The 17,351-nt window shown below is 36.2% G+C and overlaps 1 protein-coding gene across 1 annotated transcript in view; it reads right to left on the minus strand.

The window, feature by feature from the left end:
• The window catches only part of SKIV2L2 (superkiller viralicidic activity 2-like 2 (S. cerevisiae)), a 68,246-nt gene that overhangs the window by 25,210 nt on the left and 25,685 nt on the right, over positions 1-17,351 (minus strand). Inside the window, exons 12-17 of the mRNA XM_004678316.2 lie at positions 13,604-13,683; positions 11,835-11,945; positions 10,195-10,296; positions 7,977-8,102; positions 3,231-3,381; positions 103-275 (exon numbers count right to left, since the gene is read on the minus strand). Of these exons, the coding sequence (XP_004678373.1) occupies positions 103-275; positions 3,231-3,381; positions 7,977-8,102; positions 10,195-10,296; positions 11,835-11,945; positions 13,604-13,683 (743 nt within the window). The remainder of the gene's footprint in view (positions 1-102; positions 276-3,230; positions 3,382-7,976; positions 8,103-10,194; positions 10,297-11,834; positions 11,946-13,603; positions 13,684-17,351) is intronic.

Raw genomic sequence — 17,351 nt, forward strand, 5'->3', positions numbered from 1 at the left:
ATCTCTGGCCTATACCCCAGTTCTATATGAATAAAAATAAATCTTTAAAAAAAAAAATTAAATATTCAAACTTCCAAATATTTTATGAAAAAAATAACATACCTTCACCAAACGGCCTGGTTGTAGAAATGGTAAACAGTATTTTGGTTTGTGAATATATTCTTCAATTTCTTTACCCAGTTTAGAAAGTTGCTGCCTAATCTTATAATAGATGACGACACTTTCTTCATTTGGTATTACTATTTTGTTATACTGTTGTTCTGAGTTCTTTACTTCTGTAAAAGAACACATGTACAATACTAAAAATTTACGTATTTTATGTAAATTACACTGAAGATTTTTTTCCCCCACTGCAACAGAAGGACCAAGGTAAGTTTATATGTATTAGAAATTTTGAGGAAAAGCTTCAGAGATATCCAAAATACACATAGTCCAGATCTCCCTTCTACTTTAAAGTTCACCTATAACCTTAGGAATTTTTCCTTTAATTTCCCAACTCACTAATTGTGAATCCTGAAAGTGGGTCTGAACTGGCAGTGGTTCTATCTGATGAATTAATTCTCTCTTATAATAGGGGGAGAGGGTATCTGACAATTCTAGAGCTACAGTCCAACAAAGTTAATATTTCATAAAATTTTATGTAGTGGTAGAAATGATCTTTCCAGTCACGTGTAGTTATTAAAATTAAAGAAGATTTAAAATTTAATTCCTCACATAGCACTATTTCCAATGCTTAATAGCCCTCTGTGGCTAGTTGCTTGTGTATCAGAATAGCACAGACATAGAACATTTGTACAGCACAAAAAGTTCTACTAGACAGCACTACTTTGGACCTTCTAAGTAATATGCCACTTGAATTCTCAGCAAAGAATCCAGTTTATTAAAGCCATCAGTATTCTACTACCACCTAGGATTAGGTCTTTAAAACTGGAGACAGATAATTCAACCAGTTATCTGTCCACCCAGTCAGTAGTCAAAACACTAACCCCTTTCAGAAACTGTCATCTTGGTTAGTCTAGCTATTGGTGATGCCATTTCCTACTCCAATTCTTGTAGCTACTATTGACTTCCTTTTCTCACTACTCCCATTATACCTCCAACACACTGTAAACGATCACTATTTTTTTTAAATATAATAGTTTATTTTTACATCATTTTGTACATTTTTCCAACTCAGTTGTAATCCCCGTAGGCTTCCCATCACCAAATCACCCATGTGCCATCACCACAGTCCAGTGCATTTCCCTTTCCCCACTGTTTTTTACCCCATTCTCCACTCCACCCCCATAAAATGTCTCTGGTATATAGCTGCTCATTATTATTATTTTCTCGCCTGGTCTGTTACTATTATTTTCTCCTGCTATGAGTGAACCATCTGGTATTTTTCCTTTTCTTTCTGGCTTATTTCACTAAGCATGGTCTTTTCCAGCTTCATCCACATTGCTGCAAAAAGCATGTATTTTTTTTTGGTTGCTGAGTAATACTCCATTGTGTATATGTACCACATCTTTTTAATCCAGTCATCCACTTTTGGGCATTTGGATTGTTTCCATGTCTTCCCAATTGTAAATAAAGCAGCAATAAGCATGGGGGTACAGGTATCTTATCTTATCTCTTTTGAATCAGCGTTTCTGCGTCTTTTAGGAAGATACCTAGGAGTGGGATTGCTGGGTCATAGGGAAGCTCCATATTAAGCAGTTTGAGGAACCTCCAAACAGTTTTCCATAGTGGTTGTACTAGTTTGCACTCCCACCAGCAGTGCAGGAGAATTCCTTTTTCTCCACATCCTCACCAACATTTGTTGCTGTAGTTGTTTTAAGATTTGCCATTATCACTGGTGTGAGGTGGTATCTCATTGTGGTTTTAATTTGCATCTCCCTTATTACAAGTGATGCTGAACATTTTTTCATATGCTAAACAAGCACTATTTTTACATGGGTAAAATACATATGAAGTTAATGAATTTATTTAATAAGGTATGTTTAAAATTTCAACATTGCTCATAGAAATTTAAATAATTCCTAAAACCGCTAAGCTCAAGTTTTTTTCTTTTTTCACTCAGAAAATTTACAATTCTTGTATTAAAAAGGGAAGATCCATGCTTTAATAAAAATGGTACATTTCAGCAGTGAGTCCAAGATTATAATCTCAATTTTGAAAGCAATCATATGTGTAACTTCAGTTAATGACTTAACTTTTTTTCCCCCAGTTAGTAAAATGATGCTAATGCTCCCTTCCAGTTCTATAGTTTATAGGGAAATTGGTATTAAGACCTGAGATTTCAAGCAAAGAGAAAAAATGAGAATGAAGCATCCAAGTAATGACCAAAGGGGAAAAAAAATAACCCCACTTAGATATTCGAAGTCTTCGTTTTTTTTAAAAGGTACCTTATTGTATTTCAAACTTATTTGTGGCTACATGCAAATTTAATGGAAGTGTCCAAATAGTCATGGTAAGATTAGTATCTCAAATTTGCCTTTACGATTAAGTAAACCATAGTAACTTAAAAAATGAAAATTTTATAATGTCATTAAACATATTCAAAGGGGGCACTTCCTGGTGACACAGCAGGTAAAAGCACACAGCACTAAAGAAACTAAAAGCCACTTCAGCATAAGCTCAATCCCCACCCCAGAGATGACCCACATGACTCAGCAGACCTCTCCTGACCTGCCTGCTGTTCCCCTCAGCAGTGTACTTTGTCAGTCGGCCTATTTTGCTACCCACTCTGTCTCTGGTGAATCCTCTCACCGGCCCTGCACCTCTGGCATGTACCCCAGTTCTATATGCATAAATAAGTATATCTTTAAAAAATATATTCAAAGAATATTTTAAATTATATTTTCAAAAAGGCAGAATTGGTAACTTTATGAGTATAAAGCATTTAGACAATGTTAGGTATAGAGTAGCTAACAAATGACACCAAGTACCACCGTGACTGTTATAGAAACTACATATTTGATCTTACCTTAAGAAAAAAGATTATGTATGGGAAAGAGTGCTAAGTGGTTATATGGTTGCCTCTATGTGAGATTATAAATATTTTCCTTATATTTTTGGTGCATTTCTGGGTTTCTTTTCCTCCTTACAAAGACAATGCATTATTCTTATATTATTTTTATTATTTGGTTTACTCAAATATTCAAACCAGTATTTGTTATTTTACTTTATAGCTTACTGGAAAAAATAATGGTCAATGCCTTTGCAAGTATAAGTAATTTTATACTTACTCTCTACTACTCCTGGAATTGCTCTATAATGCTGAAACTGATAGAAGGATTTTTCCAACATGTACTCAGGGTTAATTTCTTCTACACGTAGTAAATTCAAAACCATATTGTATGTCAAATGGAAAGCACTATTTAGAGGATCAGCTGAACCCTAAGAGGAAAAAAAAATGTTATAGGTTTCTCAAATAAATTTACACAAATATTAACTTGTTATATTGCATAATAATTTAATCTACGTTAAGGAATACTCTATGCAGAAATACATTATGTCCTTTCCTTTAAAAAGGGACCAACACAGCCCTCCCTGGTGACACAGCGGGTTAAAGCACAGCACTGAGAAGCTAAAGCCACTTCCGCATGAATTCGATTCCCGTCTGCCCTGAAGGTGACCACATGGCATGGCAGACCTCTCCTGACCCGCCCACTGCTCCCCTCAGCAGTGTACTTCCTCAATCTGCCTGTTCTACTCCCCACTCTGTCTCTGGTGAAGCCTCTCGCCTCCCCTAAGCCTCTGGCCTGTACCCCAGTTCTGTATGAACATATAAATCTTTAAAAAAAAAAGGGACCAACACAAAGTGATAAGATATTTGCTCTTTGGGAAAATACTAAGGATGGTAGTAGTTAAAATATTATTTGCCAAGTACATTAGTTCTCGGCCTTCTAGTCATCTGACAGATTATACTTCCTCTGTTGTCCCTTTTGCCCTCACAGTGGGGAACACAAATTGTAGTAATGTGTCACTTCTGGGACAAAAAATTAATTGCTGGTGTTTAACATTCTATCATTCTGCACAGTGACTGACAATATTCAAGATGGTAGTTTCTTCATGAGCACGAATCCATAAAGAATAAGGATGAGCAAAAACTCCTCTACAAACTTAAGTATTAAACAGACAAGACACATAAACCTTTAAACAGAAATTTAGGTCTGTTAAGCAGAAATCAGCCCTTACTGACAAAGTACACTAATTTACTTCAGAATGACAATGATTACATAGAGAAATGAACAATTCTTAGAATATACTAGCTGAAATATTGAAGGGTCATAAAGTATGCTACATTTTTCTAAATGGCATAACAAAACAAATGCTTAGAAAGAGGCTCTTAAATTGGACTGTGGGCAAATATTCCAGCACTCAAAATTTTAAATGTATACATACAGAATTTTATGAGCAGGAACAGGGCATACAGCAAAGTCTCAGATGAGAGTATTCTTTAACTATCCTCTCAAATCAAGGCCACCACCTTAGAAGGGTATTTAGTAATAAATATAAAATTAGTTTTACATACTTCACATGAAATTAAGGCCAACAGTAGATGTTGTTTACTTTCTATTTTATATATTTAAGTAAAAAGACACTCCATTAAAAAAATGTTTTTTAGGGTACTCTCTGGTGGTACAAGGGGCTAAGTCTCATCACTATGAAACAATCAGCAGCCACTGCAGCACAAGTTCCATCCCCAGCCCGGGAGGTGATTCACATGGTGCAGCAGATCGATCTCTCCTGTCTCACCTGCTGGTCCCCTCAAGCAGTGTATTTCATAAATCTGCCTGTTCTGCTCCCTACTCTGTCTCTGTTGAATCCTTTCAACTCTCACTGGCCTACACCCGGGCTTCTGTATGCATAAATAAATGTTTCAAAAATTTTTCATCATCTATTAAGGATCTAGCATGTGCTAACTACTGTAATAAGCACTCAATAAATTTTTTCATTTCACACGAAAAAGCGACTTTATTGTCACAACAAAATAGACTGTATTAACTGCATTTTAAATAACAAACAGATTCACACAGATGAAGAGACTTCTCTCAGGCTAAATAGGCAATAGTTATATTGCAGAACCCTGAGCTCCCAAAGGGCAAGTTCAAACAGCAGCTTTTTTTACATTTCTGTCTTTTCAATACTATTTTACCATGATGGGAATACTCAAATGTTGATAGATATTTTGTAACTTTTTATGTATTTATCAGCCAGCTAATAAAATCCTTAAATAATATATTAACAGAAGCCTAGTAAACAGGGTCAAATAAAGTTTAAATGGTACAATACAGGCCCTCCCTGGTGGCTCAGCGGGTTAAAGCACTGTACTGAGAAGCTGAAGCCACTTTCGCATGAGTTCGATTCCCCCCTGCCCCGGAGGTGACCACATGGCGTGGCAGACCTCTCCTGACCCGCCCGCTGCTCCCCTCAGCAGTGTACTTTGATGATCTGCCTGTTCTGCTTCCCACTCTGTCTCTTGTGAAGCCTCTCACCGCCCCTGAGCCTCTGGCCTGTACCCCAGTTCTGTATGTACAAATAAATCTTTAAAAAAAAAAATGGTACAATACAGGCAGCCAATAACACAGATTTAAAACTAGCTGGATTCTAGACAGTTGCTACTGAAAAGATATGAAGGTAAGAAAGTCAAAATGATCAATTTTCTCAAGTAGCTTCTGCAATATTACCATCTGAGTAGCATTCTACTAATGATTTCAACATTAAACCTTGGTTCATTCAATTAGTTCAAAAAATTGTGCTGAGTGGCCCTCCCTGGTGACGCAGCGGGTTAAAGCACAGCACTGAGAATCTGAAGCCACTTCCGCATGAGTTCGATTCCCGCTTGCCTCCTGCCCCAGAGGTGACCACATGGCGTGGCAGACCTCTCCTGACCCGCCCGCTGCTCCCCTCAGCAGTGTACTTCATAGGTCTGCCTGTTCTGCTCCCCACTCTGTCTCTGGTAAAGCCTCTCACCGCCCCTGAGCCTCTGGCCTGTACCCCAGTTCTGTATGCACAGATGAATAAATCTTTAAAAAAAAAAAATTGTGCTGAGTATTTTTGCATTTTGAAACGGAAAAGAAGATAAAAGAAAATGGGTAATTAGGGATTTTCTCATTTCTCCATTAAAAGTTCTTAAGACACTGTCTTGAGTACAACAGAACAGATCTTAAGAGAGTAACTATGTTCTTTAAGGTCCAAGAAATTTAATCAAAAAGGTTAAGAATAGTTTTTTCTTCAAATCAGTTTAGTTCTCCTAAGTCATTATAACAGTGTAGTTCATTGTTGAAAACAACTGATTACAACCAAAAAGACTGTATAGTCCCCTACAACTAGCACTTTGTATGTAAGAAACTAGTTATTTCATTATTATAGAAAGTTTTTTTTAAATAAAACAGCACATTTACTTCACATGCTGGGCTATTTCCATGTTCTTCTGAAAATATAGGCACTATATTGGAACAAATTTTTTCTGGTTCTACTGGAATAATTTAAGGTATGTCTTGACTACTGAATAAAAGATACATTTACCAGTCTTTCCAGAGGTTGTTAAACACTTTCCATCTGACTTTTCATTTGGGCAACTGTTATAATGAAGTTTAGGTGATATGCTATATAAGTATATTAAAAGAATAAACTGCTGGGCCCTCCGTGGTGGCGCAACGGGTTAAAGCACAGCACTAAGAAGCTATAGCTTCTTAGGTTGAAAAGGCTACGATTTTTTTAATATCGTTTTGTGTTAGAGCACAGATAGCTGTGAATAAGGTTCTTCAGCATGAGTTTGATCCCTGCCCTGGAGGTGACCCACATGCGTGGCAGACCTCGTCTGACCCGCCCACTGCTCCCCTCAGCAGTGTGTACTTCGTCAGCTGGCCTGTTCTGCTCCCCACTCTGTCTCTGGTGAATCCTCTCACCGGCCCTGTACTTCTGACCTGTACCCCAGTTCTGTATGCATAATGAATAAATCTTTAAAAAATAGAATAAACTGCTATCATGCCCAATTTTATTTGAGTTAGTAATTAAAATATCTACTTGCATGAGGTACTGAGAAGCAGCAGCACATGTGGTTAGAAAATGGGAGTCTGGAAGACTGGCTGCCTGAGTTCCAAAGAGAATTTTCCATTTAACAAAAATACAATTTAAGGGAAATTACTTAACCTCTGCTTACTTATTTGTAAAAATGGGGATAATAACAGCAATTTTCAGTGCTTGGGATATATTGGACATTGTAAGGCTTAGTTACTGTTAGTGAATAATTTGCCTATAAACCCTTTTAATGATAGCGAAATTAAATGAAAAAATTCCAGGGGACAGAAAAGTAGCAGGGTCATTAAGTCACATTAAAAAAATTTTTAAAAAGTAGGCCTTCCCTGGTGGCACAATGGGTTAAAGCAAAGCAAGATGAAGCTATCACAGTCACTGCAGCAAGAGTTCAATTACCAGCCAGGGGCATGACCCATATGGCATGGTAGACCTCTCCTGAGCTACCCACTGCTCCCCTCAGCAGTATATTTCAGTCCACCTACCTGTTCTGCTCCCCACTCTGTCTCTGGTGAATCCTCTCACCCCTCCACACCTGGCCTGTACCCAAGTTCTGTATGTATAAATAAATCTCTTAAAACAAGCAAACAAAAAAACCTACATATATTAGCTTATATAACTACAGTATTATAAAAAGAAACTAACCTTTCAAATTATATTGCTTTCAATGTGAAATATCATCCCTTCATACCTACTAGGATTGCTGTACATCAAAAAGACAGGTAATAAATACTGGCTAGAATGTAGGGAAACTGAAATCCTTATAGATTGCTAGTAGGAGTATAAAACAGTATTGTTGCTTGGAAAAAAATCTAGCAGGTAGGTCCTCAAAAGTTTAAGCAAGAATTACTACATAATCCGGCAATTACACTTACAGGTATATAATCCAAGCACACACAATTAATGTTTTTCAAATTCCTAGTGAAGACATAAAACCTTAATTCAATTACCTTAAGTAGTTGTTTCCCAATTGTTGGACTCATCTTTTCATCTACCATAAGAATTACAATTCCTCTGTCATCCATACCCCTCCTTCCAGCACGACCAGACATTTGAATGTATTCACCAGAAGAAATCTGTAAGAGCATAATTAAAAATTTGGAGTTTATAAGAAGACTGTATCTAAAAAGCTTAAATTTCTTTCATCATAAAACATATTTCCAAGAAAATATGATTATGGCCAAGAACATTTAAGTAAATACACAAAAGTTAAAAAAAAAAAATAATAATGTAAAACTGAAATTAAGCTCTAAATTGACCACATGTATTGCTTGTGGTGATTTTTGATGGTAATTATTGCCAGAAATTACACTAGGGAAATATTGGGTAATTCATTGACATAAGAGAAAAATCTTTAAACTAGATATTCTGGGGAGGTTTTCTGAGTCTCGTTTCTTTAAATATAAAAATGTTTCGGGCCCTCCCTGGTGGCGCAGCAGGTTAAAGCACAGCTCTAAGAAGCTTAAGCCACTTCCGCATGAGTTCGATTCCCGCCTGCCCCGGAGGAGATCCGCATGGCACAGCAGACCCCTCCTGACCTGACCCAACCGCTGCTCCCCTCAGCAGTGTACTTCGTCCATCTGCCTGTTCTGCTCCCCACTCTGTCTCTGGTGAATCCTCTTACCCTCCGCATCACTGGCCTGTACCCCATTTCTATATGAATAAATAAATCTTTAAATAAAAAATAAAAATGTTTCAAGTTACAGAAAAATTTTGAAGATTATGTAAACATTTCTATATGAAAATGACATTTCCTCCCCATATTTAAATTTCTCTTCTGAAAAGCATTTAATACATAAATAAAACAAATCAAGAAAAATGCTTTGCCTTTTAATTCTACTATGTGCATGTTTTAGTATTTTGATGATCAGTAACTACTGTCAAAGACTTCTCTAAGCAGAAAAGAAAACCTATATTTCAAGGATAAAGGTTCAGAAGTAAAGGAATAGGTGACTTACAAAAAAAAATGTTATTGCATGTTTATCAACTTTCTCTGAAACTAAGTTTTTTGTTTTGTTTTGCTAAAAGATAGGGATTCTTTCGTTTTTTAATTTTAGCATTCGTAGTACTTACAATAGCTCTAAGGCCCTTATAAGTTTGGTAATTATGTACCATGTGGGCTATTTGCCTCTGGATTAAGGATTTACTTTTTTTTTTTATTTATTATTTATTCGTACAGAACTGGGGTACAGGCCAGAGATGCGGAGGGTGAGAGGATTCACCAGAGACAGAGTGGGGTATAGAACAGGCAGATCGATGAAGTACACTGCTGAGGGGAGCAGCAGGCGGGTCAGGAGAGGTCTGCCAGCCATGTGGAGCTCCTCCAGGCTGGGCAGGCAGGGATCAAACTGGGCAGGCGGGGATCAAACTCAGGCGGAAGTGGTTTAAGCTTCATTATGCTGTGCTTTAACCCACTGCGCCACCAGGGAGGGCCCAAGGATTTACTTTTTATCCCATATTACTTTTACCCTTGTTCCTAACTTTGTTTCTCTCTCCTTAGAAGACATTATCTGCAAACCTTTTACAACTCCACTTTAAACTTGCAGGGCAGGACCCTCTCTGGTAGTACAACGGGTTAGGATGCAGCCCTGAGAAGCTAGCCACAGCTGCTTCAGTGTGAGCTGTATCCCTGGCCCCAGAGATGACCCACATGGCACAGCAGACTTTTCCTGTCTCATCACTGCTCCCTCAACAGTGTACTTTATCAATCTCTCTGTTCTGCTCCCCCTGTCTCTGATGGAACCTGTCATCACCCCTGCACCTCTGACCTGTGCCCAGTTCTGTATGCATAAATAAATTATCTTTAAAAATAAACGAATCAATAAAAATAAAAATAAACCTTCAGGGTACAGAGTGAATTGAAATTGCTAATAGCGTAGTAGAGTTCAAATACCTTAAACTGTAAGAAATGAAGATTCTAGCTGTATTTTAACCACTTTAAGGCATTCACAAACTAGTCACACATCCCTTATCACCAAACTCTCACATAAGGTTCTGTTTTGCTTTTTTTGACTAAGGATAGAAAAGTAAAGAATCTGAAATTTAATCTAAATAAGGCTGTTACATTAGTTCAGAATTCAGAAATGAGTATGACAAAAGACTACATGAACCAAAATCACCACAAACAAAACAAAACATATATTTAAACATATGAATTATTTTACTTACCCAACGGAAATCCTTCCCATCAAATTTTCGGGCATTTGTAAATAAAACAGTTCTAGCTGGCATGTTAATTCCCATAGCAAAAGTTTCTGTGGCAAATAAGGCCTAACAAATGACAAATCACACAATTAAGATTTTAAAAAATTATATAATTTCCACGTGTAAAATAATCATTATTTTATTAAAAATCAGTTGTTATTAAAACACTACAAAAAACAATATATGCTATTCCCAGGCGTGTTTTATATATTAAAAATATTAAATATTGACTGTTCTTGTATTCCAGACACATATTTTTAAACTCAGGGAAAATTTTTCTTTAAGGATGCTACTGATCTAACAGAAAAAGCATTAGGCTGCAGAATTTTTTCTAAAACAGTCACATTTATTGATTTCTATGACTGTACAGCTATACTGAAGACCACTTTACATTTAGGATCAGAGGGAAGATCAGAATAACCAACTTTTTATGGCTTCTAAGTTCACTAACAAAGAATTTATCATGCAAAAAAGTTGTGTGCCGTTAAGTTCACAAAGGCAGTACAAGGAAAGTCACTGAACTATTACTAATTTTTCATCGATAAGGAAAAATTAAGCGTACTTTATTTCACCACCTCAGCAGAATGCAATCCATCTGTTAAAAAGAAGGAAGGGGGGGTGGGGAGGGAAATGCACAGGATTATGGTGATGGCACACAGGTGACATGGTGATGGGAAACCCACAGAAATTACAATTGAGATGGAAAAAAAATGTACAAAATAATGTAAAAATAAACTGTTATATAATAAAAAAAAGAAAAAGGAAGGGTTTTGTCACACACATGACAAAACGGGATAATATGAGTAGTATAATCTCTTTTTAGTTTTAATAAGAAACCAGGTATTATTTATATGCAAATGAGTGATATTTCTGGGAAGTGAAGAAGGATGGTCTTTTATTTTTTACTTTAGTTATTTCATAACCAACAAGTATTACTTATGGTGTTTTCAGAAGATTATTTAAAAAATGCTTCTCAACAAAATATACAATCTAGAAAGGAACATTAATAGGGCCTTACCAGATATAAATAGCAACCAATTCTTCCACAAGGATGATCATTAGGGTTAGTAAATTTTTTTTAAGTATTCAGCTTAGGGCTGAGGTTCTCATGATAAAAACCTAACCTGAATTTTAAACATAAAATAATTTATGAGAGTAATGTATAACCTTATGACTATTTTGAAGCTGTTTCCCATTTTTAATGTCCTATTTCTGAATATAGATATCAACATACCTTTAAAAAATTAGTCTCTTGGTTTTAATTAGAAAACCTAAGTCTAACCAGCAATTTTTGCATTCTTTAAACTAATTCAACTCTTTTAATCTGTATATAAAAAGGAGTCTGTATATACAATCTTATCCAGGTCACCACATGCCATTGTCTTAGTATTTCTTAAAGATTATGCAAGTAAACAAGTGATTTTTTTTGTCTGGAACCAAAAATTTATAAAGCATTAACTATATATAAAAATCAAGTTCATTACCTAGGTCACTCATATTACCTAATTTAAAAAAGAAATGAAGATGCTATAAAGTGTTCTTGACCACTTTAAGATGTTTAAAAAACATAATTCTAGAACATGATATGAAAAATAAAACCATACCTTTATTAATCCCTCAGAAAAAAGAATTTCTATAGTTTCTTTCAATATAGGAAGTAAACCACCATGGTGAATACCAATCCCCCGCTTCAAAAGAGGAAGAACATGTTCAACCTACAATTGGAATAATATTTTACAATGTAAGAAAAAGGCAATTGAAAATATTGACCAAATTAAGATAATGTGTAATGTAGAATACTTAAAGAAATGCTATAAAGCCTTTTAATAACCCAAAGCTTAACCCTTATTTCCAGAAAAATAAAACAAAATTTTATGTTAATTCTACCCAAGAATTACATAATAAGTGTGTTTTAAGTTTTGTAAATGGACCCTCCCTGGTGGCACAAGGGTTATCTCAGCACTCCCCAGCCTCTGCAGCCCAAGTTTGATCCCTGGCCAAGGAGGTGACCCACATAGTACAGCAGATATCTCCTGTCTCACCTATTGCTCCCCTTAGCAGTGTATTTCTTGTCAATCACCTGTTCTGTGAATCCTCTCACCCCTGCACCTCGGCCAGTTCTTTTATGCATAAACAAATAAATCTTAATAAACAAATTTTACAAATGCTCTGACCTCTTTCAGATTTTTTTCGGGATCACTTCATCTTACATAAACTTGTAAGTTATAAGGACAAAGACTATACCTGCAACTTTAACAATACTGGTCAACAAGGGGTGGGGGAATAATAATAATAATAATCAACAACTATATACCAGAGACATTTTATGGGAGTGGAGTGGGAATGGGATCTAAAATGGGGGGTGGGGGAAGGTGAATTGCACTGGACTTTGGTGATAGCACACAGGTGATTTGGTGATGGGAAGCCCACAGGGATTACAACTGAGATGGGAAAAGGTACAAAATGATGTAAAAAACAAAAACAAAACTATTTTATTAAAAAAAATACTGGTCCACAAAGGATACACAAAAAATGCTCATCATCGGGCCCTCTCTGGTGGCGCAATTTGTTAAACCACAGTATTGAGAAGCTTGCCTCAGTCACTTCAGTGTGACTTCAATCCCCACCCCAGAGGTGATACAAATGGTGCAGCAGACCTCTCCTGTCTCACCTGCTGCTCCCCTCAGCAGTGTACTTCGTCAATCTGCCTATTCTGCTCCCCACTCTGACCAAATTAGGCAAATTTCCTCCTCCTTACTCATGTCTCCTTAGTCACCTCAAGTGTTTATACTGTAATAAGAGTAAGAAAGTTTCGTTTATCTTTATATACTCTTTTTGCAACTTCATTTTGTAGTTGGGATATAAATATTTGAGGGGAAAAGAAGCATCCTGGGCCTAAAAACAAATGTGATGTACTTCAGAAGATGGACATATCTAACATTTAAGATGTGAACTCCCTCCATAATGGTGGGTATGTGTGCGCGTGTTTGCATTTTTTAATAAAAATGTATAATGAATTAAAAAAAAAAAACTCTCACTATCCCTTCACCTCTAACCTGTACTCCTGCTCTGTATGTATAAATAAATAATTCTATTATTTTAAAAGAAAAAGCATTAAGTTCTGTAGTGTTAGGAATAGAAGTAGTAATTTTCACACTACCCTAGTGTTCAGAGAAAAGATCCTCCAGTAGCGAATCTTTCCTCATGCTACCTTTTTGAGAAGTTTACAATACGAATCAAGGTATCATTTCAGTGTACAGAGCAATACATTTACTGCAATGTGCAAACAAGTTCAGTACTGTAATAAAGCCAAAAAATACCAAGTGAATATATATGCTACTTACTAATATCCACATTTTCAAAGCACACTAACCTGTGGGAGCTTTTTATCTTCATCAGACAAGCAATCAATTGCATTACTAAATACTTCTTCAACCATTTTCTTCTCTTCATCTAAGAGAAAAAAAACCCCAAGGCACACATATCTAAATGATACCAAACTTCACAAATTGCACAGACTAAGAGTCTATTAAAAAGTCAGTATTTAAGATGTAAGAGAAAATAGGTTAAAAAAATTACCATGTAATTTAATAAAATTTACTGACTTCCAAAATATCTAATATATTTAATCAACAAATAAAAGTATCATCATATAAAAATATCAATAATTAAACTAAATGCAGTTTAATAATCACAGGACAGAGAAATTATCCTTTGTTGAAGGGAATAAAGCTTAGAGGAAATAATGGGCACTGCTATTAACTGTTAAATCAACAATTCCAGTCTATGCCACTTAGCCATTAAACTGTCTTCTTGTACAGTGTCTTAACAATAAATATTTCATAAGTGGAGGTTTCTTAAATAAATATATAACCATGTAATTTTAAGCATATCTCACACTGGCAGTTATAAGAGAACATTTCTGAGCAGAGCAACTTGTCAACTAAAAATCAAAGTAATATTGATTTTAAGAGTTTACATGCATTATTTGCCATTTGCTACTTTTACCCATGGATACATAAAATTTACCTTTAAAATAAAAATTTGTTTCTAAAACAATATGACTAAAATTTCATTATGGATAATTTATTTACTTCATGCAGAATTACATAATGTAGAAAGACTGAACTCAATGGCAATTGGATTGGTGTTAGGCATGCTGCAACTTTTGGCTAGGCTGTGCTACTATACATGTGACTTTAAGTGAATTACATTTATCATTAACATATGTAAACAAGGACCTCCCTAGTGACTCAGGGGCAAGTCTCAGCACTATCAAGCAATCATCAGCAAATGCAGCCTGAGTTTGATACCTGTCCAGGGAGCTAACCCACAAGGTGCAGCAGACCTCTACCTTGCTTGCTGCTCCCTTCAGCACTTAACTTCAGTACATCTGCCTGTTCTGCCCCTACTCTGTCTCTAGTGAATCCTCTCAGCCTCCAACATCTCTGGGTCTACACCCCAATATTTGTATACATAAATATATCAAACTTAAAAAAAAAAAAACATGAAAAGGTAACAATTTGTAGAACTTATCTTACTTTATTAAAAATAGTAACAAAGTAGGATCGATCAGGAGAACGCCCAGGCTCTAGTGCCACAGACAGAGGCTTCCTGCTCATTCGGCTTGGCCCAGCTGCAACACTTCTAATGCACCCCACCCTCCAGGGCTGCAACCAAGCATAGAGGGAGCCAGGTACATCAGAAGGCTACAAAGATCAAAAGACACCTTCCAGAGACAAGGTCTCAACGAGATACCAGAAGAAGCTGAAAACCACAAGAGACCCCTGAGCATCATTGACAGAGACGACAGACATAATTCCACACCTTAGGGGCTGGAAAAACAGGATACAAAACAAAACAAGACTCAGAATACCCTTCACAACTGAAGTGTCTGGAAGTCATCCCAGAAAGAACATCCAGAAAGAATGTCAGTCAATAATGTCAGTCATCCCTCTACCATCCCAGAAAGAACATCCAGAAAGAATGTCAGTCAATAATAGCAACACCGTGTCTCAACGAATAGAAAGTATTAGAAAATACATGACAGGGAAAAGAAAACGAACAAATATTCACGCAAGTCCACAGGGGAAACAGTCACCACAAAAAGATCAGTCAGCAGAAACCACCAAAGGAATAGAAGAACTGCTCAGCCTACCAGATACAGAATTCAGAGTCACCATGATAAGCAAACAAAAAAAAGAGAAGGAAAAAAATGAAATGAAGCAAGCCATCAAGGAGTTGAAGAATGCAAATAAGGAAATGAATGAAAGAAATGAAAATAAATGAAAAAGAAAAAAGATATGAGACAAGCAATCAACAAACTGAAGAAAATGAGACATTAAAAAAGGAAATAGAAGAAATGCAGGTGGTGAAAAGGCCACTAGAGGAGATAAAGAATCCTGGGAAAAGTAATGAAAACAGAATAGATGAAATGGAGGACGAATCAGCACCCTCGAAGACACAGAAACATAGAATTAAAAAAGAAAAAGAAAGAAGTAAAAAGGAAAAGGAATGAAGAAACACTTCAAGGGCTATCTGACACCATTAGGAAATGAAATATCAGTTATAGGTATCCCAGAAGGTGAAGAGAAAGACCAAGGAATAGAGAAAATATTCAACGAGATAACAGAAGAGAACTTCCCTAATATGAAGGAGATGAAAGTAGACATCCAAGAAGCAAGACGTACCCCAGACTACCATGATTGACAGGAGAAATACAGCAAGACACATTATAATAAAACTTCCAAGAATACAAGATAAGGAAAAGACAATGAGAATAAGTGAAGAAACAAATAACCTATAAAGGGAAACCTATCCGAATGACATCAGACTTCTCTGAAGAAACACTACGGGCAAGAAGAAAGTGGAGGGACATACTTAACAAACTCCAAAGCATTAAATGCCAACCAGGAATACTCTGTCCTGCAAAGCTCTCCTTGCTATATGAAGAAAGAATTAAGGACATTCTCAGACAAACTCACTCCACAATTTCGTCATGACTAAACCCCCACTACAAAAAATACTACAAAAAACCCTCAAACCAAATCCAACAGAAGAATAAGAACAGTTCAAAATAAGGAATAAAAATACAAAAGGACCAAAATGGCAAACGTAGGTACCACTGTATCAATATTATCTCCAAATGTAGACAGATTAAGCTCATCAGAAAAACAATACAGAGTTGCAGGATGGATTAAAAAATAGAACCCAACATTCTGCTGCCTGCAGAAAACACATCTAACTGCAAAAGATAAAAACAGATTGAAAATAAAAGGATGGAAAACAGTTCTACAAGAAATGGACCAAAAAAGAAGGCAAGAACAGTTATATCAGATCAAATAGACTTCAAACTAAAAAAGGTTAAAAGAGACACAGAAGGCCACTACATTATGATTAAGGGGACAATACAACAAGAATTAATCATCAACATTTGCACCAAATGAAGGAGCACCAAAATATATCAGGAAACTATTGTCATCTATGAAAACATATATCAGAGATAATACATACATAGCAGGAGACTTCAACATGCCTCTCTCTACAATGGACAGATTAACAAGACAAAAATAAGCCAAGACACTAAAGCTCTGAACAAGGACCTGGACAACATGGGTCTAACAGACATCTATAGAATACTGCACCCCAAAAAATCTGAGTACACATTTTTCTCAAACCCACACGGATCATTCTCTAGGATTGACCACATACTGGGTCACAAGATACGTATCAATAGATACACTAAGACTGAAATCATACCAACTATTTTCTCTGACCATGAAGGAATCAAGCTAGAAATAAACCATATGAGGAAGACAAGAAACCCACCTACTATGGGGAGACTGAAACCCACACTACTGGAGAACCATTGGATCAATGAGGAGATCAAAGAAGAAATCAAAAAATACCCGAGAAGGGCGACAATGATGACACAAATCTCCAAAACTCATGGGACACATTAAAAGCAGTTGTAAGAGGAAAATATGTAGCACTACAGGCTCACATAAAGAAACAAGAAATAACTCAAAGAAACAACCTAATGTTCCACCTTAAAGAACTGGGAAAAGAACAACAAAGTACCCCAAAAACCAGTAAAAGACAAGAAATAATGAAAGCCAAAT

The sequence above is a fragment of the Condylura cristata genome, unplaced genomic scaffold (assembly GCF_000260355.1).
Source record: "Condylura cristata isolate star-nosed mole 26May11 unplaced genomic scaffold, ConCri1.0 scaffold00007, whole genome shotgun sequence".
NCBI classification, from domain to species: Eukaryota; Metazoa; Chordata; class Mammalia; order Eulipotyphla; family Talpidae; genus Condylura; species Condylura cristata.